At 32.8% G+C, this 23,003-nt stretch overlaps 1 protein-coding gene across 2 annotated transcripts in view; it reads left to right on the top strand.

Moving 5' to 3' along the window:
• The window catches only part of TRPM6 (transient receptor potential cation channel subfamily M member 6), a 161,102-nt gene that overhangs the window by 48,576 nt on the left and 89,523 nt on the right, over positions 1-23,003 (top strand). For both annotated transcript variants that reach the window (XM_031939567.1, XM_031939578.1), the window contains 7 exons: positions 5,442-5,616; positions 6,568-6,691; positions 9,596-9,668; positions 9,802-9,902; positions 16,111-16,245; positions 18,551-18,604; positions 20,619-20,759. In XM_031939567.1, coding sequence (XP_031795427.1) covers positions 5,442-5,616; positions 6,568-6,691; positions 9,596-9,668; positions 9,802-9,902; positions 16,111-16,245; positions 18,551-18,604; positions 20,619-20,759 — 803 coding nt within the window. The remainder of the gene's footprint in view (positions 1-5,441; positions 5,617-6,567; positions 6,692-9,595; positions 9,669-9,801; positions 9,903-16,110; positions 16,246-18,550; positions 18,605-20,618; positions 20,760-23,003) is intronic.

The following is a 23,003-nucleotide window of genomic DNA, read 5'->3' as shown; positions in this document are numbered from 1 at the left end:
TCAACAACTATTTATTGAATGTCTATATGAGCAAAGAAGGAATTGTACTGAGCACAATAGAGCTTATTAGATCATAAGATATAAAGTCTAAAAAAACATAGAGGCATCAAGTCCAACTCTCATTGTTCATATGAGGAAACTGAGGCTAAGAGAAATTAAACAACTTGCTCATATTTATATAGCTAGTATGTGTTTGATCATGGCTTTCGGAAGTCCAATAATCTTTAGATTGTCTCTCCTAGATCTATTTTCCAGGTTATTTGTTTTTCCTAGAAGATATTTCATATTTTCTTCTAGTTTTTCATTTTTTTTTGGTTTGATTTCTTGAAGTCTTATTGAGTCATTCACTTTTATTTGTTCAATTCTAATTTTTAGTGTATTATTTTCTTCAGTTACCTCTTTTTTAAGCTCCTTTTGTAATTGGCCAATTGATTTTTTTTGTTCATTGCCTTCTTTTTCCATTTGTTTTTTAGTGAATTGGTGTCTTTTTCATATCTCTTTTGTAGAGCATTATATGCTTTTTCCATTCTTGAAATTATCTCATTTCATTTCTCCATTTTTCTTCTAACACTCTTTTAAGATCCTTTATGCAATCTTGCAAGAAAGCCTTGTGAAATGGGGATCAGCTCATGTCTCCCTTTGGGGCTTCATCTGGAGTTGATTTGCCTTTAGGAACCTCAGGATTTGAGGTCTGTTCTTTCTCTCCATAAAAGCTACCTATGGTCAGAGTTCTTTTTTTTTTTTTTTTTTTTTAAAGGCTTAAGGTCTGTTTAATGCAAAGGAGTGACAGCTGCTTTAATTTGTCCTGGGGCAGTTCTGCTGATTTATTTCCAGTGCTGGATAATGGCAGTTAGGTCTGGAGGTATTCTGGGGGTTAGTAGTTTACAATTTTCTAAATTTGGCAAATCTACCAAACCACCTGCTTGCAACCCAGACAGAGTAGATTAAGAGGCTCACAGAAGATACCTAGGTGCATGGAAGCTTCAGCACTCTGACTCCCCATCCCAGATCCTTGCCCCATCTCCCTGTGCTGCGCTCTGGACTCGGCAGACTATCTCCCTGCTCTTTTGAAACAGACCTGTTGTGACGTTCTTCCAGGATATCGTCATCTGGGAATGTGTTGTACTCCAAATATTTGTGGATTCTTTGACTTCAAGACCAGTTTAGAGGCTTAATCTGCTATTGGTTTGAAAGAAGGTCAGAGGAGGTCACAGAAAGTTGCCTCTGCTCTCTGCCATCTTGGATCTGCCCCCAAATCCTGCTCATATATATTTGAGGTAGAATTTGGATTCATCATCTTTACTTCCAACCCAAGCACTCAATTGTACCACCTGACCTGTCTGTAATAAATATGAAGAAAAAGGAACAAAACTAACATGAATTCCATCACAATGAACAGGGTGGGAGAATGCATTGGTAGGAATAATGAATTCCTTTTGAAGTGGTGACATTATTCATGTTTGTCCTGAATATTTTCATTGGATTGGGACCAGTTGTCATAATTTACATGATTATAATTTGGGACCTAAATAAATGCTAAATTATGTGCTAAGTCTATAAAAAGTTTAGAGAGATAGGGATGGTGATAGAATATGCAAGCTCTTGATAGCCAAATAGTGAAATAATTTGGGAGCCATTTAAGATTTATGAGTAGCGGAATAGAGTTATTAAAATAGAGACTTTATGTTGTTCTGGACTATTGGCAGATCCTTGAAATCTCTTTAATTTTGGTTTTTGATTCCTATGAAAAACAGAATTTAAGGCAATGTAATATAGTGGATATAGAACAGAAATACTTAGTTCAGTTGTCCTCTTCTACACACAGTGATTGTATCATCTTGGGCAAGTCATTGTACATTTCAGGAGCAGTTCTCTAATGCTGTTCTCTTAGAAAAGTAATGATTAAAACTCTCCAATAACAGCATGAATGAAGGATCTGAGGTATAGGCTATGATTATAGAAGAGAGAAGGAAGTTCACAGAGTGACTGGGGTGATGGGGAGAGCAACCACTAAGAGATAAAATGTATGAAACAGTGGTTCCTAAGATAAACTTAATGTATTTAGGTATTTTAACTGAGGCTTCCTTTTGGAATATCTCAGGTTCCCCCAGCTATTGGTGCCTGTTTCTCCAAATCACCTTGTATTCCTTCCATTCATCTTGTATTCAGCTAGAGGGCACAGTGAATAGTGCCAGACTTAAGAGTTAAGGAGACTCATCTTCCTGTGTTCAAATTTTCCCTTAGACACTTATTATCTGGATGAAATTTCATTAGATTTGTATGTCCTCTATAGCCACAAATAGAGGTGTTTCTTTCAAGGACTATAAAAACTCCCAGATTTTACTTTGTAAATTAATTAATTTTAGTTTTGGTTCATATTAAAAACAGAATATAGAGCAAGAAGACTTAGGTTCAGGGTTCTCTTCAGTGTATTATTTCTTTCTTTGATGGTGGATCCTATTGTTCTAGTTGGACTTTATTAATTTAAAGTCCTATTGGACATTTTTTTTTTAAAGAAAAAAGGTATAGTAGAAGCATTACTTGGAACACAGAGCTGTTTTCTTTGTATAAAAAGACAAGGCACTTTATGCAAACATGCTAACATATTGTCTTTTTCTTGCTCTAAAGTGGACGGAATGGGAATGCTACACCAGCCATTCATTCATCCATTAATGATAGGATAAAACCTCCTTATTTCTTTGTGGTATTACCTACATTGCTTTTCAGTCCGGCAAATATGAATTTTTGATCATGCCTGAGAATGGAAGAAAAAAATTGAATAGACTATTTTGTACTCAGATCTACTACAGTTAATAAATTTGTCAAAAAAAATTTTCTGCTGTAAAAGTCACTGAGTTCATCTGTTTGGCACATGACCATTGTAGCTTAATTTTCCAAAAAGATGTGCTGACAATTTTGACTTTAAAGACATGGATTATAATTGTTAGGAACAAAACAAAACAAAACAAAACAAGTCTTTCCACAATCTGAGTCTCCCCCAAAAAGAATGGTTTCCTATTTGTGTCTGTAGCAGTATAGCTGGATACTTTTATTTTGATAGTCTCATATGGTATGCCTGATCACTCCATTGCTTCTTGAGTTCACTTTGTCAAGACCCATCAGAAATTAATTTCTCAGAAAAAAATGTCTGTAACAAAGGCAAACTGTGATGTCCACAGTATTGGCAAGATACTTTGCAGAAAACAAAAATAAATATTTCTCTTTAGAGGTTTAATTTTTTCTACCACATAAAAATACAAATAGCATTGTCCTCAGGCTTTAATAGCATAACACATTTAGGAGATGATTTGTCCCATTTTGGGGAGTATGATATTAAAAATTAATTAAAATAACAATAGTTACAAATCTTTATTAATATAATAATAATTATAGTAAAAGTATCATATGCCTATAGAAAATGTTCTGTTGGTCATGCAGCAATATAGACATAGCTAATAGAATATAAAAATAATTCTACTCTATTGGTCATGGTATCCTTATGTCAGTGGTCTTAGGGAGTTCCTCTTAGATCATGAAAGATTCAAAGTTTCAAATTATACATGGCAGTAGCTTTTCACATTTATTGTTCTGAGTATTTAAATTATCCATTATGTCAGCATATAAAATAAGCTTGGATAATTTGAAAAAACCTGATTCTCGAACATTTGAATCATGTTGCTAGGTTCATTTATTCATTATTTTAACAAGCATTTTTGAAATATTTCCTATGCACTAGGCACTGTTGCAGATGCTGAGCCTACATAGATAAAAATGAAATAGTCTCAGATACCAAATGGGAAATTTTATTCATCCTGAAGGAGGAAAAGGATGTAGATGAGGGCAATGAAAAGATTCAACTATAAAATTAAAAAAAAGTAAAAAAGAAATTTAGTTTTACGATTTTTATATGTGCTAAGCACATGCAATAAAAGTGAATAATATGTTTAAATTTCAAAAAGAATAAAATTCACTATTTCTACGATATATACTAATGTGTCATAATCATTAAAAATCCTTTAATTTGTTGGAACTTCTGGATATAAGAATTGAAGTTATATGGAAAAAATTACTTTTTGATGTCTTAGTTTTTTTTAAAAAAATACTGATTTTAGGAAAAAGTTATTTAAATTTTTAAGTACTCTCAGTGTTTTCTGTAGGTAGATTCAATGAAGCTGTTTATAATTTAGTAGATTAATCCTAGAGAGTTGCCTGAGGGATGAAAATTTAAATGGTTAAATGGTTTTAAATGGTTTGAATGAGAATTTAAATGTGTGACTATAGTCACACAAAACTAGTGAATGTCAGATTGGGATTTGAACTCAAATCTTTCTGACTTTCAGTCCACTATTCTGTCTATTGTATCATTCCACCTCTACTGACTTTCTTATTTATTTATTTTCAATAGTATTTTATTTTTCCAAATACATGTAAAGATAGTTTTCAACATTCGTTTTTGTAAGATTTTGTGTTCCAAATTTTTCTCCCTCTCTCCCTTATCTCTTCCTTCTTCAAGACAACAAGCATTCTCATATAGGTTAAATATGCGCAATTCTTTTAAACATATTTTTATATTTGTTATGCTATATGAGAAAAATCTGACAAAAAGGGGAAAAACATGATAAAAATTAAACAAAATAATGAATGATAGGTTCAAAAAATTTCTTACATTGCTTTTTTTAGGGTGTTGGTTAAAAGTTTGTAGAACAGTAACAAGAAGATTATGTGATGATCAACTGTAATGGACTTGGCTTTTGTCAATAATGTGATGAATGTGGATTAATCCATATTTAGTCTCCATGGTCTCTCTCTGAATGTTTTCCAATACAGATCTATTGGAATTGCCTTGAATCATGGCATTGTTGAGAAGAGTCAAACCCATTACAATTGATCACACAATCTTATTACTGTTCCTCAAAGTTTTAATCAAGACCCTAAAAAAAAAAAAGCAAAATTGTTTTCAAACCTATCAATCATTCACTAACAATCAGATATACCAAATCTTAGTTACCAAAATACAGAAATAATACATTTTAAAAAATATTGTGATATTAGGAAATAATTGTTTTTAATCAGTGCTACTCTTTTAAAATAGTAAATAGATTTGAACTATTATTCTTGAAAATAATTACCAGACCTTTAACATCTTGGATCCTACAGAAATTAGTACAGTATATAAAATAGAATTTAAATATATTTTTCGATTTCCTTTTTATTTGTAAAGTTTTTAGCTTGAAACTTTGAGGACTCTTCACATATATCGTTTTAGCTTTCAAAGCATCTTGCTTCATCTTGAAATAGCTTGTAATCACAACATGATGAATAGGTGGAAAACAGATTGACTTGCTAACAGTCCTTTTTTTTAGAAAACAAATTCTGTTTATTGATTGAGAACTATATTTTAGGTAACTAATGATATCTTGTTTTTCTGTATTCTAAAACAGGAATGGGTCAAGGTATACCCATAGTGGGTCTGGTGGTCGAAGGAGGCCCTAATGTGATCCTCATGGTGTGGGAGTTTGTCAAAAACAACTCACCAGTTCCTGTGGTGGTCTATGAGGGCACAGGCAGAGCTGCTGATCTCTTGGCTTTTACTTATAAACACACAGCTGATGAAGGGTGAGTCTGAAGTCTGCTCATCTTTCAGGCTTATTAAGCAACTGAATTGTTCAGGACAGACATTTATATAGACTTTATGATAAAATAAAGCATGACAGACATCTACTCTAAGCCTCTTAATTTACATTTGAGGAAACTTAGATCCAAAAAAGTGACTTATACAAAGTCACACAGGTTATTAAATGGCAGAGCACCTATCTCCTAAATAAAAAGGATGGCAGAATTGACACTTTTGTGTGGTTTTTTTTTGTGTTTTAGATGAAGCCAAAATGGCCTTTTCAGACATAAAAAGGTGGGATGTAGGATGTGGGAGTACATGGAAATAATTCAGCAAAGAGAAGAAATTACTTTTCCCTTTTTTCCTAAACTCAGGTATTGAGAATTATAGACTGAATTTATCCATAGTTGAGATGTTCTTCTTCTTCTTTTGTATAATATATGATGGTTCTCTGGGAGCAGGTTTCTTGGGGAGTTCTAATGACTTAACACTTTGTAAGGATTCCAACACATAGTGGCTAAATGGAACATATATCCTCTCCCATTTCACATTTTCCTCTTCAAATAAGTAGGTAGCTTTGATTTTAAATTTAATGAGGTATTCTGCCAATGTTAGAAGTACAAAAAGTTTGCTCCTCTTTTAAAACTTGGCTCCAGCTAAGCAAAGTCAGAATTCTAGATCTGAAATGAAAAGTATCCACTCCTCCCTCTTTTGTGCCCCTTAACCTTGCTCATATTCTTACCTTGACCAGTGCCATTTTCTAATGACTCAAGGTCTGGGTGCCCTGGGCCCATTTTGAGTTTGTATTACACTTATTTAAGCCTGTGAATTAATTTTGTCCCTGCTTAGAGTCTCAGAATAATAACAGTGCCATTCTTAATTATGTTTTTTCTGTTTCTGATTATTTCCATCTTGGTACTTTGTCAATTTACGTTCATTTGCCTTTCTACCAGGGAACTCCGACCTTTGGTGAAAAAAGAGATCATTCATATGATTCAAAAGACTTTCAGTTTTGATCTTAAGCAGTCTAATCACCTTTTAAAAATTCTGATGGAGTGTATGGAGCACAGAGAGTCTGTGAGTATGATTAATGTATCTGTTTTCTTTTTTAAAACCTTAAACCTTTGGCTTTAATGTATAAAATTTTTTTCCTCTTGCAACATTCAGCTTTTAGTTTTTAAATTTACAATTACTTATTGTATACAGTTTGACTTTTGGTTCCTTCCCTATCTTCCTTATATTGCTGGTTTCAAATCTAACTGATCATATATCATTTGCCTGACTTTTTTTTGACAAGGCACTTGGGGCTAAGTGATTTGCCTAGCATCACACAGCTAGTGTTAAGTGTCTGAGGTCAGATTTGAATTCAGGTCCTGACTTCAGGGCTAGTGTTCTACCTACTGCCATCTGACTCGATCATAAATCATTTAGGCAAATGTGAATTCCATTTAATTTAACTTTGATTAAGCATCCATTATGTGCATGGCACTCTCCTAGGTGCTGGAGATGAAAAAAAAAAAAAAAGGAAATAATTCTTATCCACAAAGTGCTTTTTTTGTTGTTCAGATAAAATTTATACTCACATAAGGAAATAAAAAATAATTTAGGAAACTAATAAGTGACTTAACTTGGCTGCATCAGCCATATATTTTATTCATTTAAAAGTTTACTTAATTCATTCACAGATATATCTTTTCCCAGATATATACAGATATGTCCTCTAAAATAAAAAATAAAAAGGGAAAAGTTAAGCATATCCAAACAACATATTAACTGAGTCTGAGAGTATGTGCAAAGTTCACCATCCTTAGTCCCTTGTTTATGCAAAGAAGAGACGGATTCAGGGATGCATTTTAATACCATCATCTGTCTTGAGAGTCAGAAGGAGAGAAATTTTAAGAGAAAATTGTAAAGTATTTTTATCCTAAAGATAGTACTGTATGTTATTTTTTTATCATTACTCTCACACAGGAACAGTAAAACAGCCAAATAGTCTGTCAGTAACAACTTATTAAGCATTTACTGAGTGTCAAACATTATGCTAAATGTTGGCAAAAGACAAAAAAATCAGTTTCTATCCTCTAATGCTTGGCCTAATAGGGGCCTAAGGTAGATAGAATTTGAAATTCCCTAATTACTCATGTCTCATATTATTCAGCAATTTTACTACATCTCTTGTGAAATAAGAAATCCTAAAAAGATCCAAAAAAAGCAGAAAAATTTATTAGAAAATTTGCTAAGATTGAAATGATCTCTATTATAAGACTTTTCCCCATGTCTATATAATCTGCATATTTTCCATCTGGAAAATTTGGAGTATTAGAAATATTTAATATATGGATTTGGTAATGAGATCCTGAATATTTGAGATTTGATTATATTCATGCATATCTGTATCACATGTATGGAATTAGTATAATTATAATTAGAGAATTCTTAGATTTAATCTAGACCAATATTCCTTTTATATATGAGGAAACAGCCTCAAAGGCTTTGTTACTATTTTAAATTTAATTTTTTTTTAGTGAAAATCTGACTTTTTCTTTCTTCCACACTTCCAGAAAGAAAACAAGAAAAACAAAATCCTCGTTTTAAGCACGTATAAGCCAGCAAAATCCCTATTACAAGCATGTTTAGTCCAGCAAAAAATAAGCATGTATAGTTCCCCATTGGCCATGCCCAAAAAAAGAATGTCTCATTTTGCATCCTGAATCTATCATTCTGTGCATATAGCATGTTCATTCATAATCAGTCCTCTGAAACTGAGGTTGTCATTATGCTAGAGTTTTAAAGTCTTTTTCAAAGTTGATTGTCTGCAAAATATTCTGCTAACTTCCTCTGCATCTATTCATTCAAGTCTTTCCAACTTTCTTATTTCTTAGAGCACAACAGTATTTCATTACATTCCTATACCATAATTTCAGCCATTCCTCATTTGTTGGGCATTCCTTAAGTTTCCAATTCTTTGCCACTGTGTGTGTGTGTGGGAGATAAACTACTATAAATGTTTGATATATATATATTGATTTCCCCCCTCTTTCTTTGATTTCTTTTTGATATATAGACCTGGTAGTGGTATTGTAGTATTAAAAGGTATGTATAGTTTAATAGCTTTTGGAGGATAGTTCCATAATGTTTTCCAGAATGGCTGACCAGTTCACAGCTCTGGCAACAATGCATTAATGAACCATTTTCCCACAGTCTCTCTAGCATCTGTCATTTCCCCTTTTGATCAATTTTGTGAATTTGATAGGTGTCAAGTAGAATATTGTTAAGTGTCTTTGTTAGGAACAGTTAGTGGCAGGTAGTTGGAGAGCTGGGACTGAACCAGATCTCCTGACCACCAGTTCAGGGCTTTTCCCATGCCTGGGTATAGTCAGTATACATTTCATCTGGAAAATCTACTATGTTAGATATATTCTTTCATATTGAAAAACCTTTTAAAAAGTTTTTTTTTTTAATTCTTACAAGCATTTATTTTCTCTACTTTCCTCTTTATTTCTAAATTAACCAATTAAAAAAAAGAAAACCCTTTTTAAACAAATATGCATAGTCTGACAAAATAAATCCCCATATTGATCATGTCTAAAATATGAGAAATCATATCTGTTTTATTGGCTTATCTTTAACTTTCCCATCAAATTTCAGTAATGATAATGGCTTACATTCCTGTAGCATAAATTTATAAGGCAAATAACCCTATGGAGGGCTTGGGTAGTGAAAAGTATTATTCCCATTTTGGAGATAATGAAACTGAAGTTCAGAGGGCTCATTTTATTAGGTTCAGTTCATGAAATTGTGTTGAAGCTAGGATTCAGTCAGTTCTTCCTTGACTGTAAAGCCCTATTTCAGGGCTATTTCTAATATACCATACTGTTGTTTCCAGAAGACAATGGTGTTCCAGAAAACTTTTTGATGGTCTAAAAGATAAATTTACCTTTAATATTTTTCCCAAATGTTATTTTTAAAAACTTATTCCAGATCACCATATTTGATGCTGATCCAGAGGAGCAGCAAGACCTTGATTTAGCAATCCTGACAGCCTTGCTTAAAGGTAAGAATTCTGAACAAAACCTTTTTTCCAGAAATTTTTCCAGGGATTGCAACTTCTTTTCACTTTCTCTTTACACCTGAGCAAAATAGAGAGTTTTTTGAGTTCAACACATTCTCTTTCTTTTTTGTCCCAGGTACAAATCTGTCAGCCTCAGAACAATTAAACCTAGCAATGGCCTGGAACAGGGTGGATATTGCTAAGAAGCAGATTCTTATTTATGGACAACACTGGAAGGTACTGCTATGAAAGTATTCATTTGTGTGTCAATTTGAGCCCTGATAGGGAGCCTTTGTATCTCTGTTGCCTTCTCTTCTTACTTGACCTCTTCCCCACTTGGGTGTTAGGAAAGGGCTCTAAAGACCCTATTCCAATTTTATGGTTGGGCCAAGAAGTAGAGCACAGGATATGGGGAGAAGACCATTGGACTACAGCAGTGTGTGTGATTATAATGCATTTTTCTATAAGAATCACTGCTTTGTCATAGATACATTCCTAGGTTTGAGACAAAGGGAGTCCCAGTAAGGCCTGTTCTAACAGGGCTCCAGGGACCAGTTTCGTTTCTGGGGTATAGGGATTCTCAGTGGTAAGATTTTCAGAAACATTTTGACCTTCCCTAACCCATGTGTATTTGTATGGATTTGGAGTTAGTGGACGTGAGTTCAAATTTTGACTCACTACTTGGGATGACCCTGGCAACTTTGGGCCTTCATTTTCTCATCTTTAAAACTAGACTTTACAAGATGATTCTAGAAGTTATCTTCCAGCTTTAAATCTACAATCATTTTTATTTGATTATATTGGACAGATGAATTCATCAGTGTCTGAGTCATTCTGTAGTGATGTTAGAGGTAGAAAATCTTAAATAAATATAGTTATATCAAATAATAGATGATGCCATTTTGATTGGTAGAAGAAATTATTAATTAAAGTACTTATGAAATTATAGGCCTGGTAAAAAAATATTGTTGACCATAGAATTATCCAAAAGGAAAGTGGATATTAACAAACAAATATATTTTCTTTAGGTAATATGATACTCCTGTGTTACTCAATTGGCCCTCCTTCAACTTTTATATTTGGGAACTCTTCTACATTAAAAGTTTTATTTGTTTATATTCAATTCCCACTTATTCTTCACTTCTTCAAATCTTTACATTTTCTTTTGTTTCTTTGTTTCCATTGGAATAGTGTTTCTGGGAGATACGTGAAAGACAAAATAAATGGGATAGGTAGTTATCAAATGAGATATTTGTAAAGTGCTTAGCACACTGCCCAGAATTCAGTAGGCATTATATAAAGTTTTTCCCTTGTTCTCCTTTCCCTTGACCCATCCAAAAAGTGTTTTGAAACTAACAAGAAACTTTTAAGAGTTTCATTCATCCTATGAACAATCCTTGCTTCCCCCTCTCCTCAAATATTATGGGAAAGTGAATGTACATACATATTCTGCTTCTACTCGCATTTCAGGCTGGTCTTTCTTGACTTCTTTTCTCCTTTAAGGCTATCCTTGATGATTTTGAGTAGCTTATTTCATGGAAATTATTCTAGATTTTCTTGAACAGCTTTTTATTTTATTTTTTAAAAAAAATATTAACTCAGTATTTCCTCCCAATTATATGCAAAAACAATTTTCAACATATGCTTTAAAAGTTTTGAGTTCCAAATTCTTTCCCTCCCTTCAATCCCCCTTATTGAGAAGGCAAACAATTTGGTATAGATTAGGATAATTATCTATACACATACACACACACACACACACACACACACACACATATAATCTTTTTCAAGCCCATCTAAATTCCAAGAACATAAGCAACACTTGTTAATTATCCCCTTGATGTTTATAATTGGTTAGTTGTTGACAAGGTGAATGTATGATATAGAAACATCTGTGCATATTGTATACTTAAATAGTGCATGGAATTCTTTGCATTATTAATGTTTAAATATATTTTTATACTCACAGAACTTTTATAAAATAAAAAAAGAATATTGGATTAAGAGTTATGAGACTGATTTTTGTATCTTGGGTCAATTTGCTCCTAAAATGATTACCTGACCATTCTGCTCCTCCCCTCCTGTACCATTCTAGCTAATTCCCCAATTACCTTCAGGATCAATTATACTTGTTTTTAACTTTTAAAGCTTTTTACAACTTAATCCCATCCTATCTTTTCAGTTTGATTACACAAAGAATTCTATAGTCCACACATAATTCTCTTTTCCTATTCTTCCTCTTTCTTTCTTTCTTTCTTTCTTTCTTTCTTTCTTTCTTTCTTTCTTTCTTTCTTTCTTTCTTTCTCTCTCTCTCTCTCTCTCTTTCTTTCTCTTTCTCTCTTTCTTTCTTTCTTTCTTTCTTTTTTTCTTTCTTTCTCTCTTTCTTTCTTTGAAATGGATTTCTTGAATGGATTTTGTATATATTACATTTATGTATGTAAATGGCACCTATATTCATACATATATGCATATACATGTTTATATGTCAGGAATTAACATTTTTTGTGTGTCACAGACTCTTTTCCCAGTCTGGTGAGGCCTTTGGACCCCCTTCTCAGATTAATGAATGTTCTGTTGCTCATATTCATAATTGAAGGAAAAGCTACATTTTAGTTAAGAAGTTAGTGAAAATAATGTGTAATTTTTTCTCATCCAAATTCATAGATTCCCCCTGAAGTCTGTCCAGGTTTAGAATACCTGACATAAATGTATGTCAATCCTCCATTAATAATAGTAATTATTATACTATTATTATTTCCAAAGTGTTTTAAAGTTTGCAAAGCATTTACACATATTCACTTATTTGAATGGAAGTTCTTTGGGTATAGGAGTAGTTTTATGTCCCTATGGCCCAGCATAGTGCCTAGTACAAAGCAGGTGCTTAATAAATGCCATTGATTGATATAAACCTGTTGCCAAGACAATTTATTTAGCATATATGCACTTAAGTTTCTTTTCTTTGCAAAATGAGGGAATTTGATTATTGGTTCTCCAAGATCCATTTCAACACCAACATTCTTAGGATTTAAAGTGTGATTTTTCTGTTTTTAAGTAAATATAGAAACTCATGGTGGTTGTCTTTTGTAAATGTTTATTAGTCATACCTATTATTGAAGAGTTCCCTAGTTCCCTAGTTATGAACACAGGATCTTTTGACACTCCTTAATGTCTCAAAAAAATGACATGACATTACTATAGGATCTCTTTTTTCCTTCCAATAGGGATACCATTGGTCCTCCTTAGTTCCGTTTTCCCTGAGGGAAATAGTAATGGCAATGTGGTGTCATTTATTTGTATTTTTTGAGTTATTCTCTGTCATATGCAGTACCCTGTGAACTTCATACTTATGTTCTCATGTCCTTTCTCTTGTCAGAAACATAGCCCTATTTCTTTCCCCACCTTTCAAATTATTGTTTTCATGGGAAAATATGATCTAGTTTATGAATGGTGTTTAGGAACATATTATGTAAAAAACAGAAGTTTCCTGAATTTACCTTATCTCTTCATTACCAAGTGCCTTGAATACAAAGATTGAATAATTTTATTCTTTGTATTCCCCATAGTGCCCAACAAGCCCGCTTTTCATACAATAGGCACGTTAAGAAATTTTTATTTTTTCTAATTACCAAGCATTTATTTTTTTTATCCCACCATTTGTCCCTTTGAAAAAAGAAAAGAATAACAACAAAATCTTGGATTAAAATTATAGATAACCCAAAAATAATGGATAAATCTAGTGTGAGTTACTAAAAAGGTTACAAAAGAATTCCAACAATGTCTTATTTGCAAAAAAATGGTATAAAAGCATTGAAGGACATAGATGGTCTAAAAAGGGGGTAAAGCTATAAATGCTATAAGAGTGGAATTCAATAACTTAAGGTCTATATTTGTGTGCCATTTAGAATCTGAGGAAGGTTTCTGAAATTTTGGATGTATATTCTAGGTTTATAGAAGGACTGGGACAAGAACCATATAATGTTATACTCAGTGAAGGGGATTACATTCTATCCCAGTGGATGGGGAATACATATGCTAATGGACTTCTTTGGTCCATAGGATCCTGATTAGTGTGCATAGTAGTTGCATTTATTTGAATTTGCAGAATTTTAGGTTATAATTATGTAAAATATGCTAATTGGTTCCAGACCAATGAAAATATGCAGTGTTTATTTGAATAATATGTCCACTTGGGGGTTTCTTAATTTCCACTGTCTGGAACCTAGTAGTAGCCTAACAATTCAACTCTTTCATTTTACAAGTGAAGCTATTAAATCCCAGAGAGGTTGTGACTGTTCTAAGATCATATAGGTAATAAGTTGGGGCCCCGATATTCAAACCCACTCTCTTGATTCCAAATCTAGAGCTCTTTCTGTTACACTATGTTGCCTTTATTCATTTAAATTATCTGGGTGGTAATTTCCTCAGTTTTATTCCCATTTCCTCACATTCTTTCAAATTACCTACTGATTTCCTTTGTGCTTGTTTTTTATTCACTTTCCTTCTTTTTTTTTTTCCTATTCACTTTCATTTAATTGGAGGAACCTATTTTGACATAACATGGAACAGAGTACATTTTTATTGATTTAGTATATCAAAATATTTTTGGTGATACCTGGATGCTACTAGGATCAAAGATCAGGGTATAATTGCCACTACCATTAACTGTTTATTTACTCTTAAGTCAGGTAAAGCATCTGTGCTTCTAGCCCAGTTGGGAGCAAGGTAACTATATATAGAACTTTCTCTTTCCCTGATTTTTTGCTTTTTTTTAAAAAAAACATTTTCAGAACTTAACAGAGTACTTGGGATAGAGAAGGCACTTCATAAATGCTGGTTGACTGATTTATATCTCACCCACCTCAGTCCTAAATCTGTGCCCAAATGATTTCCTATTCTAAGCCTCCAATCCACATGTCAGAAGATTATATTTTAAATTTTAGTTCCATTGCTAAAACGCTGTTATGAGACCATTAAAGATAATTTTCAATTCCACAGTTTCCTGAAAATAATTTATTGCTAATAACGTCTTTGTTTCCAATTAGACCATAAGATAGCTGCAGTTTTTATTTGAGAATGCTATGTTAGAAAAATAGGGTGCCCCAAAAGATCAGAGAAATATATATAGTATTTGTGTTGTGGCGAATAACTGGAAACAAGGTAATACCAGTCTATTGGGGAATAGCTGAACAGATTTTGGTGTATGAACACATTGAAATTTGGTTTAGCTGTAACAAATGATGAAAGGGACAGATTCAAAGAAACTTGGGAGGATTTGTAAGAACTATTGCAGAGTGAAGTGAAGATAACCAAGACAGCAAGGTAGACAATGACTACAACATTGTAAAGGAAAACCATTGTGGAAGTCTCTGTCTTGGGTAATGCCCAGTCAAATTCAGATGTCTGCTGATAAATTTAATTGGAAGAGAGATGATGGACTAAAAAGGTAAAATGAGGCATCCTATTTCTGACACAGCCAATGCTGGGATTTGTTTTGTGTGACTATATTTATTATAAGGGAAGGCTTTTATTTTGAATGGAAGAGAAAGAAAGAGTAGATAGGATAATTTAAAATGGAAAGAAAAGAAAGAGTGTCAATGACTCATTAAAATAAATAGACAATAGAAAACAAAAAGAAATTATCAAGGAGACATAGGCAGACAGAATTGCAACTACCATATTAAATTTTAAATACTGTATAGCTCCTTCCCTACCTTTCTCAGTTAGATATAGTATAGAATATAGATTCAAGATTTTGTAAGTGGTTTACTTTTGGGGGCGAAATAATTTGTGTTTGTTAATTCAAGAAAATTTAAAAAAATTCAGGGATGATGTGACATTTGGTAAAAGCTTGATTTTTATATAGATTTTTAAAAATCTCAACTCATTATTAAGATTGTGGATCTGGAGCTAGAAAAGACCTTAGAGGCCAGCTATTCTAATCTTCTCCTTTTATGGATGAAGTTACTGAGGCTCATGGTTAACTCAGTTTCTTAAGGTCAAAAAGATTGTAAAAATTAGAGACACCTGTGATATCACTGGTCCTCTCTGAAAATGAGGGACAAACAACACCAAAGAAATTACATACTACATCTCTCTACGTTGGAGGCAGGTGTTTTCCTCTGTACTATGTAGTTGGAGGCAGGTGTTTTCCTCTGTACTATGTAGTTCTCCCTCAGGTGCAAAGATAAAGAACAAATATCATTCCCATTTATATAAAAACAATATTTTGGGTTTTTTTTTAAAGCCAGATTGGAAAACTCTGAATTGCATGTTGAACTATATATATTTCCCTCTGAAAATGCCTGTGTTTCAGTCTCATCCATATGGCTTTTTCTTTTTCTTTTTTTGGTTACTTGGTATTATAATTAGAGTTGGATAGGACCTCAGAGATCAAATTGTTATATTTCTCTTTCTTGATGCTTCTTGTTTCCTTTGTGTCTTGAAGACTGACTCTTTGGAACAAGCCATGATGGATGCTTTAGTGATGGATCGGGTGGATTTTGTAAAGCTCTTAGTAGAATATGGAGTGAATCTGCACCGCTTTCTCACTATCTCCCGGCTAGAAGAGCTCTACAATACAGTGAGTATTGCAATTGATTTCAACTGTCTTAGGATTCAAACATCATATTCTGGCATCCTTATAGGAATTATAGAAGAATTAAATATTACATAGAAATTAGGAATTCTTTTAGAAACATAGAAATTCTATATTAGAAATTAGAAAATTATATAGAAATGTAAATATTAAAATAGGATAATTTTTGAAAGATATCTAAGGTGAAAACTGAGTAGAAAATTTAGTTTTCCACAGTTTTTTTTATTTATCCATTTTTACTTTGACAAATGAATTTGATTAAAATACTTGACTGAGAAAAGTGGTGTACAGATGTAATCCCTGTTACTTGGAAGTTGAGGCTGGTGGATTGCTTGAGTTCTGGAGTATTGAACTTCAATAAGATTAAGCTGATTTGGTGTCCATACTGTTTGGCACTGATATCATATCATATCATCATCATCATATCATATCAGTGCCAAATGATGAGGTCCTACAAGGCTACATAAAGAGGGAATGAAGTTGTCCAATTTGGAAACAGCAGGTTCACAATAAGACCAGGGGCATCCTTATATGATAATTTACTTGGTCCTTTGAGATATTCTTAAATTTCATTCCTTTTTTAAGTTAGCATGATAACCAGTGAGATTAGCCTAAGATTGGCCACTGTACCCGCAGGCTAGGTGACATAGGCATATTGTCTTTAAAAAAAAAGGAAAATATTTGCAATGTAATGTCTTTATATTGAAATGAACAATTAGCTGACTTAAAGAAATTTATTATTAATAACACTGGAGCATTTTATGATTTAGTATTATTTCTATAATGAACATTCTACAACTTCTTCCCAAACATGCTATTCCTTATCTACTCAACTAATCTCTAAACAAGTCATATGTATAGATAACCTTGCCTCTGAGATTTTGTGTATGTTATTTTTTTAACCTGGAATGTCTATGCCAATCCTTTGAACTAATCTAAATTCCCTTCTTTCAAAACAGTTTTAAGTCCTGTATCTTCCCTGAAGTTTTTTTTGACCCCTTGACACCTCAATGCTTTGAAATCTTTTAAGTTCTGAACTGCCACTTATTAGCTAGTTATCCCCATCCATATAACATTTAACATATTCTCTTGCATTTTAAAGTTTAAAGCTTAAAGTTGTTTTGATATGATTTTGAGACATCTCCCTATTTTTTTTTTTTTTTTTTTTTTTTTTTACCCCGGCTGGAAGTGCTGCAGTCACTCACAGCTGTATCCCATTGCTAATTGGAGTAGAATCTCTGCCCTGCTACATTTCTGATTTGGGCTCATTTGCTGCCCTTGAGGCAAATTCCTGCCATTTCCTTTCTGGGGGCTCCCCATAATGGTACAGGACTTATTTTGATAATTAAAATTGGCTTAACTCACTGCAACCGAGAACTCTGAGTTCATAGGATCCATGGCCTTCTAGTAGCAGAAATTACAGGTATTGGCCACTGACACTACCAAAAGTAGGGAACTAACTTTTTTCCTTTAAATTTAGTCAGCTAAGTGACACAATAGATCAAGTGCTGGACTTGAAGTCAAGAATATGTTCTAGCTGTGTGTGATAAGTCACTTAAATCTCCCATCCTCTGTTTCCCCATCAGTAAAATGGGGATAATAATAGTAACTACCTGACAGTGTTGAGATGAGGATCAAATGAGATAATATATATAAAGGACACTGCCAATTTTAAAATGCTTTATAAATGCAAACTATTTTGGATGTATGTATATGTAGGTAAGTAGATTATATAAAAATTAAGTACAATATGGATTTGATAAGTGCTTTTGTCTCTTGGAATCTAGCTGATAAAATTGTCTTTTATCAATAGTCAATGAATGTTTATTTATTAATTTATATATTCACATGAGCTGTGTGAAAAATTAGTATTGTAAGAATAGTAATATATTAAACAGAACTATTCCCTCTTTTCTATTCTTACTTTAAAATGGTTACTTAATGTAATTATGTTCATCCTTAGGAAACAGAAAGTAGAATCATCAAATTTAGCTAAAGACCATTGAGAGTGTTTATAATATCATGTATAATTTTCTATAATGAAAACATACTCTTACTTTCTAATTTAAAGTATACTGATTTTTAATAGCTTTTTATTTACAAGACATATGCATGGGTAATTTTTCAACATTGACCCTTGCAAAATCTTCTGTTGCAACTTTTCCTCTCCTTCCCTTCACCCCTTCCCCTAGATGACATGTAGTCCAATACATGTTACATATGTTAAAGTATATATTAAATACAATATATGTAAAGTATACTGATTTTTAATCCTTATTTTTCATTACAGAAAAATGGACCAAACAACATGCTTTTGCATCATCTTGTGCATGATGTAAAACAGGTAATCAAATGTTTTCAGACTTGAGAAATGCAGAAAATTTCTTAGTATGATACAAGTTTGGTTCATAGGCATTAGAGCTAGAAAAGATGTTAGAGTTCTTGTCCTATTTACTTATGTTATTGATAAGGAAACTGTATTGTAGAGGGAGGTTCAATGCTTGGCCAAGGGCCAAAGTTTAAACGATAGCATCTAGCATGCTTTCTAACATATTATGGAGGGGAATCATCAGTAAATTCAAAGTTATGTATACATTGTAGAAATTATTTTATATGTGGAGTTCTTGTTATTTTTGAAAGAGTCTTTGGAAAAAAGACTTAGAGACAACTGAACTAAATTTGTTTTTGTTACATTACTTTCTCATAGCTGAACCATTATTTACATAATTTTTATTGTTTTTTATCAATTTTTAGCACTCATTTCCTTCCCTTGTACTCTGAACTTTAGTTTTTTTTGCCACAGCAAATTAAGAGTACCTTTCTAAGTATATAATCATTGTTATCCATTTTAAAATAGCTTATTGTTTAATTCTGCCCCAGACATCTCCTGTTCTATTGAAATTATCTTTATGAAATCAAATATGTTAATAGAAAACTAGATTTTTTTTTGTGCTCCATGGTGAAAGGAATTTGTAGAGGATTATAGTTTGGAGAGTCACTGGAAATCAGAAGTGTTGGTACAATACATATTTGCTTATGGACACATTCTTTGGCTCTGTTATGCTGCAGTTGTGTTTATTCAATGCTTTCATTAAGTATGTTGGATCTTTATTACATGAGATTTCAGGGAAATAAATGTAAGTGACTAATGTTAAGATTGTTAGGGGAGACAGATATTATTTTTTCTTCCTAATACACAAAGGTAAAAAGAATATGAAAAACATAAATAAAAACTTTTTTATATGCCTTTCTGTTCATCATGTTTTATCAAAGTAGATTGCCATATGTCTTATGCAAAATAGGCATATTTTATCAGAATTTGTTCATTCAATAGCCATACTCAGATTTCTGTGTTATTCTCCCCTCCTATTTTATTAAAGATAAGTGACAACTTGAAAGTGAAAAATTTTTAATTCAATATTATCACAGTAGGTTTAGTGATCAGGTTTATTACAAAAACAGATTAACCTAATTTTTCAAATAATTAGATATTTTGTTGACTGGTATGAATTTTTTCTTCTCAGTCAAGTAACCGTTAATCACAGGTTTATGTACTTTATCAAAGGACATTTCAAGAATTTTAAGCAATTATTTTTTATTTCAAAGTTATCATGTTAAAGTTTCTAGTCAAGGACAAGATCTTTGTGTATCAGAAAGAGAAAAAAAGTCAAAAGATAAATTTTTATTAGTATATTGAGATAATCAGAAACATATAGCTTTTGTATGGACTCCAATATGAAATAAAGATGTGGCAAATTGCAAATTAATTAGCAAGCATTTTAAAATCTCTTGCCACATGCCAACCACTGTGCTTAATGGTGAAGATACAAAGACAAAAGTGAGCATTAAAATAATCTACTATACTCTGAAAAAAGAGGCATAATTGTATATTCTCCTTTGTGTTCCTATGGCACAACACAGAAATCTCAAAACCCAATCAGTATTCATTAGCTTTCTTGTTTTACTTCACATTTTTATTTTAAAGATTTCAGATCAGGTTTTTTTTTTTTTCTGGGCTAAAATCTTTTGACATCTTGATCAAAGGAGTGTAAGCTGTGTTGCCCTACTAGCCCATTATAGTAGGCTTACCAATGAGGCAAGCTTCTGTTTTTACTCACAACAAAGATTATTTTTGTCCTTCGTTGTTGAAGAGGACCATAACATCAGGGAGATATGCGATGCATGAAGTGAATTGGATTTAAGTGTAATTCAGTACATATTCGGGTTACTTGATCAAAGTACAATCTATTCCAAAGATAATTGAATATAATGTATTGATTGCTACAATAGTAGAACAGAGGGGGAAATATCAAGAGAGGGAAAATTTATATTGACATGTTTTAACTTTTGCATTATAGAGCTATCTTCCTTCAGACTACAGAATTTCATTGATTGATATTGGTTTAGTGATAGAGTATCTAATTGGTGGAGCATATCGGAGCAGCTACACAAGGAAGAGTTTCAGAGCCCTATACAATAATCTCAACAGAAAAAATAAGGTAATTTTAATGAAGTGAGTTTGAGCAATGTCTCTTCATTTGGCCTTTGGTGACACTGCCCACAAGTAAGCTCAATGGCCTTGGAAGACATTGATTCCAATCTGCTCATTTTATATAAGTCTGGCCAAGGAAGTCAAGTAATTTCTTCAATATTGCAAGAGTCATGTCAGAAGTGGGTTATGAACTGATTGCATTATAAATTTCCCATTATGTCATATTACTTCTTTGTATTGAAAATTCTTCTGACTGACCTTTCAGTTCTTCTACATTCTTGACTCTTGTAACTTCTGTCCCAATTTTATCCTAGCAATCTAACCATGATATCAGGGAGATGATGCAAAGCATAGAAGTGAATTGGATTTAAGTTTGATCAAAGCACTTGATCAAAGCAAAATCTGTCTCAAAGCTGATTGATATAATAGAGTGACTGCTACAATAGTAGAACAGGAAGGGAAATATCAAGAGAGTAAAGAGAGGGAGAACATATATTGATATGTTATCTCTTCCTTCTCCAAGACTGTAAACTTTGAAATTCCTTCTTTTCACAATCTATCCCTAGCCCATTGCCTCACTATTCCAGAAAGCAAACTTCATCTTCATTTAACTTTTATTCCCATTATCTCTTATACTTTTCGTAGTTCATCAGTATGCTTCTAACTTCACTTCTTCACATTCTCCTCTATAGTAAGAAATTTCAATAATAAAAAGTCCTCTTCTCTTAAGAGATCATGATTTTCTGATTGCCCCTGTTTCTGTTCTTTTTGTTGTTCGTTTGTTTCAGTCCTATCTGATTCTTCATGGTCCCCTTTGCAGTTTTCTTGGCAAAGGTACTAGAGTAGTTTGACATTTTCTTCTCCAGCTCATTTTATTGATGAGAAGACCAAGACAAACAGGTTTAAAAGACTTGCTCATACAGTAAGTTGCCTGAGGGAAAATTTGAACTCATCTTTAACTCCAGGCATTCTTTCTACACTTCTCTATCTTCATCTGTCCTCTTCTCAGTTTCCATTCATCAGGTTTCAGAAGATTAGGTGGGTTTTCCATTTTGCCAAAGTTAACCCCCTCCTCAATTCCCTTCATCTCATCTTCCCTCATCTTCTTTGAAACTTTACCTCATTTTTCTCAATTCTCTTCTTTCTATCTTTGCTTCTCTGCCTCCTTCACTTGCCTTTGTCTCTACCTCTTATTCTGGTATTTGGCTTTCCCCTTAAATTTATTAACACATATAGGTCTCTCTATAAACATCCTTCTCTTGATTCCTCCCAAGTTATCATTCTATTTCTTTTCTCTCCTTCACTATTAAACTTCCAGGAGAAGAATTATGCATTATTGCCACTTAAGTTTGACTCACACTTTCACTACTGCCCTGTAGTCATTAAAACAGAACAAAACAGAAGCTATTACCTTGAATTTGCTAGGAACAGTATTCTGGAATTTAGATAACCTTGGTCATGGTTTGTACCTTAGGGGAATATGCCTTGTAGGATCTTTCCAGCTCATTAAGGGATAGAGATTGGCAGAGGAAAATGTTGGTTGATATATATTTCTATTCATGCTTATGCCTTCCAGGGCAAGTTCACCTTTATCTCTGTTCTAGAAATTGGGGATCTAGTCAGAACTGGAACTGAAACATGGTTGTACTTATTGCTGTCACTAAACCAACAACAAAACTTAAGAGTTAGACAATAATAAAATTCAGAAAAACTCTAGAGATCATCTAATTCAATTTCTTCATTTTACACTTTGAAAATCTAAGGCAAAGAATGAAGAGACTTAGATTACATGGGAAATACTAGAATTTTCCTTCAAAGATCTTAAATTTAATCTATTACTTATAAATTGGAATTATGATAATCTGCCTAATGTTTGAGTACTCAGTTGGGAAAAAGCCCCACAAAAAGAGAGCATTGTGATTTGGGGATAGGAAACTCTTTGGAAGTCATTGAGTCTAATCCCATTATTTAAAAGATGAGAAAGTAAGACCCAGGAAGATTAAATAGCTTGTTTGGTGTTCTATACTAGCAGATATGACAGAAAGGATCAGACCTTATGTCACTTAGCCTCACTGTGATTCAGTTTTCTCATTTGTAAGATGAGAAGATTGGGCTAACTGGCTTCCAGTATTAGATCTGTGATCTTAAGACTTTTTACCTGGTATTCTTTCTGCTATACTGTGCTATAAGTCACTGAAGTTGCTTATATTAAATTTATCATGTAGCCAAGAAATGTGGATTTCAATGAATA

This window comes from Sarcophilus harrisii, chromosome 1 (assembly GCF_902635505.1).
Source record: "Sarcophilus harrisii chromosome 1, mSarHar1.11, whole genome shotgun sequence".
Taxonomy (NCBI): domain Eukaryota; kingdom Metazoa; phylum Chordata; class Mammalia; order Dasyuromorphia; family Dasyuridae; genus Sarcophilus; species Sarcophilus harrisii.
This window is presented reverse-complemented; position numbering and strand designations above follow the sequence as displayed.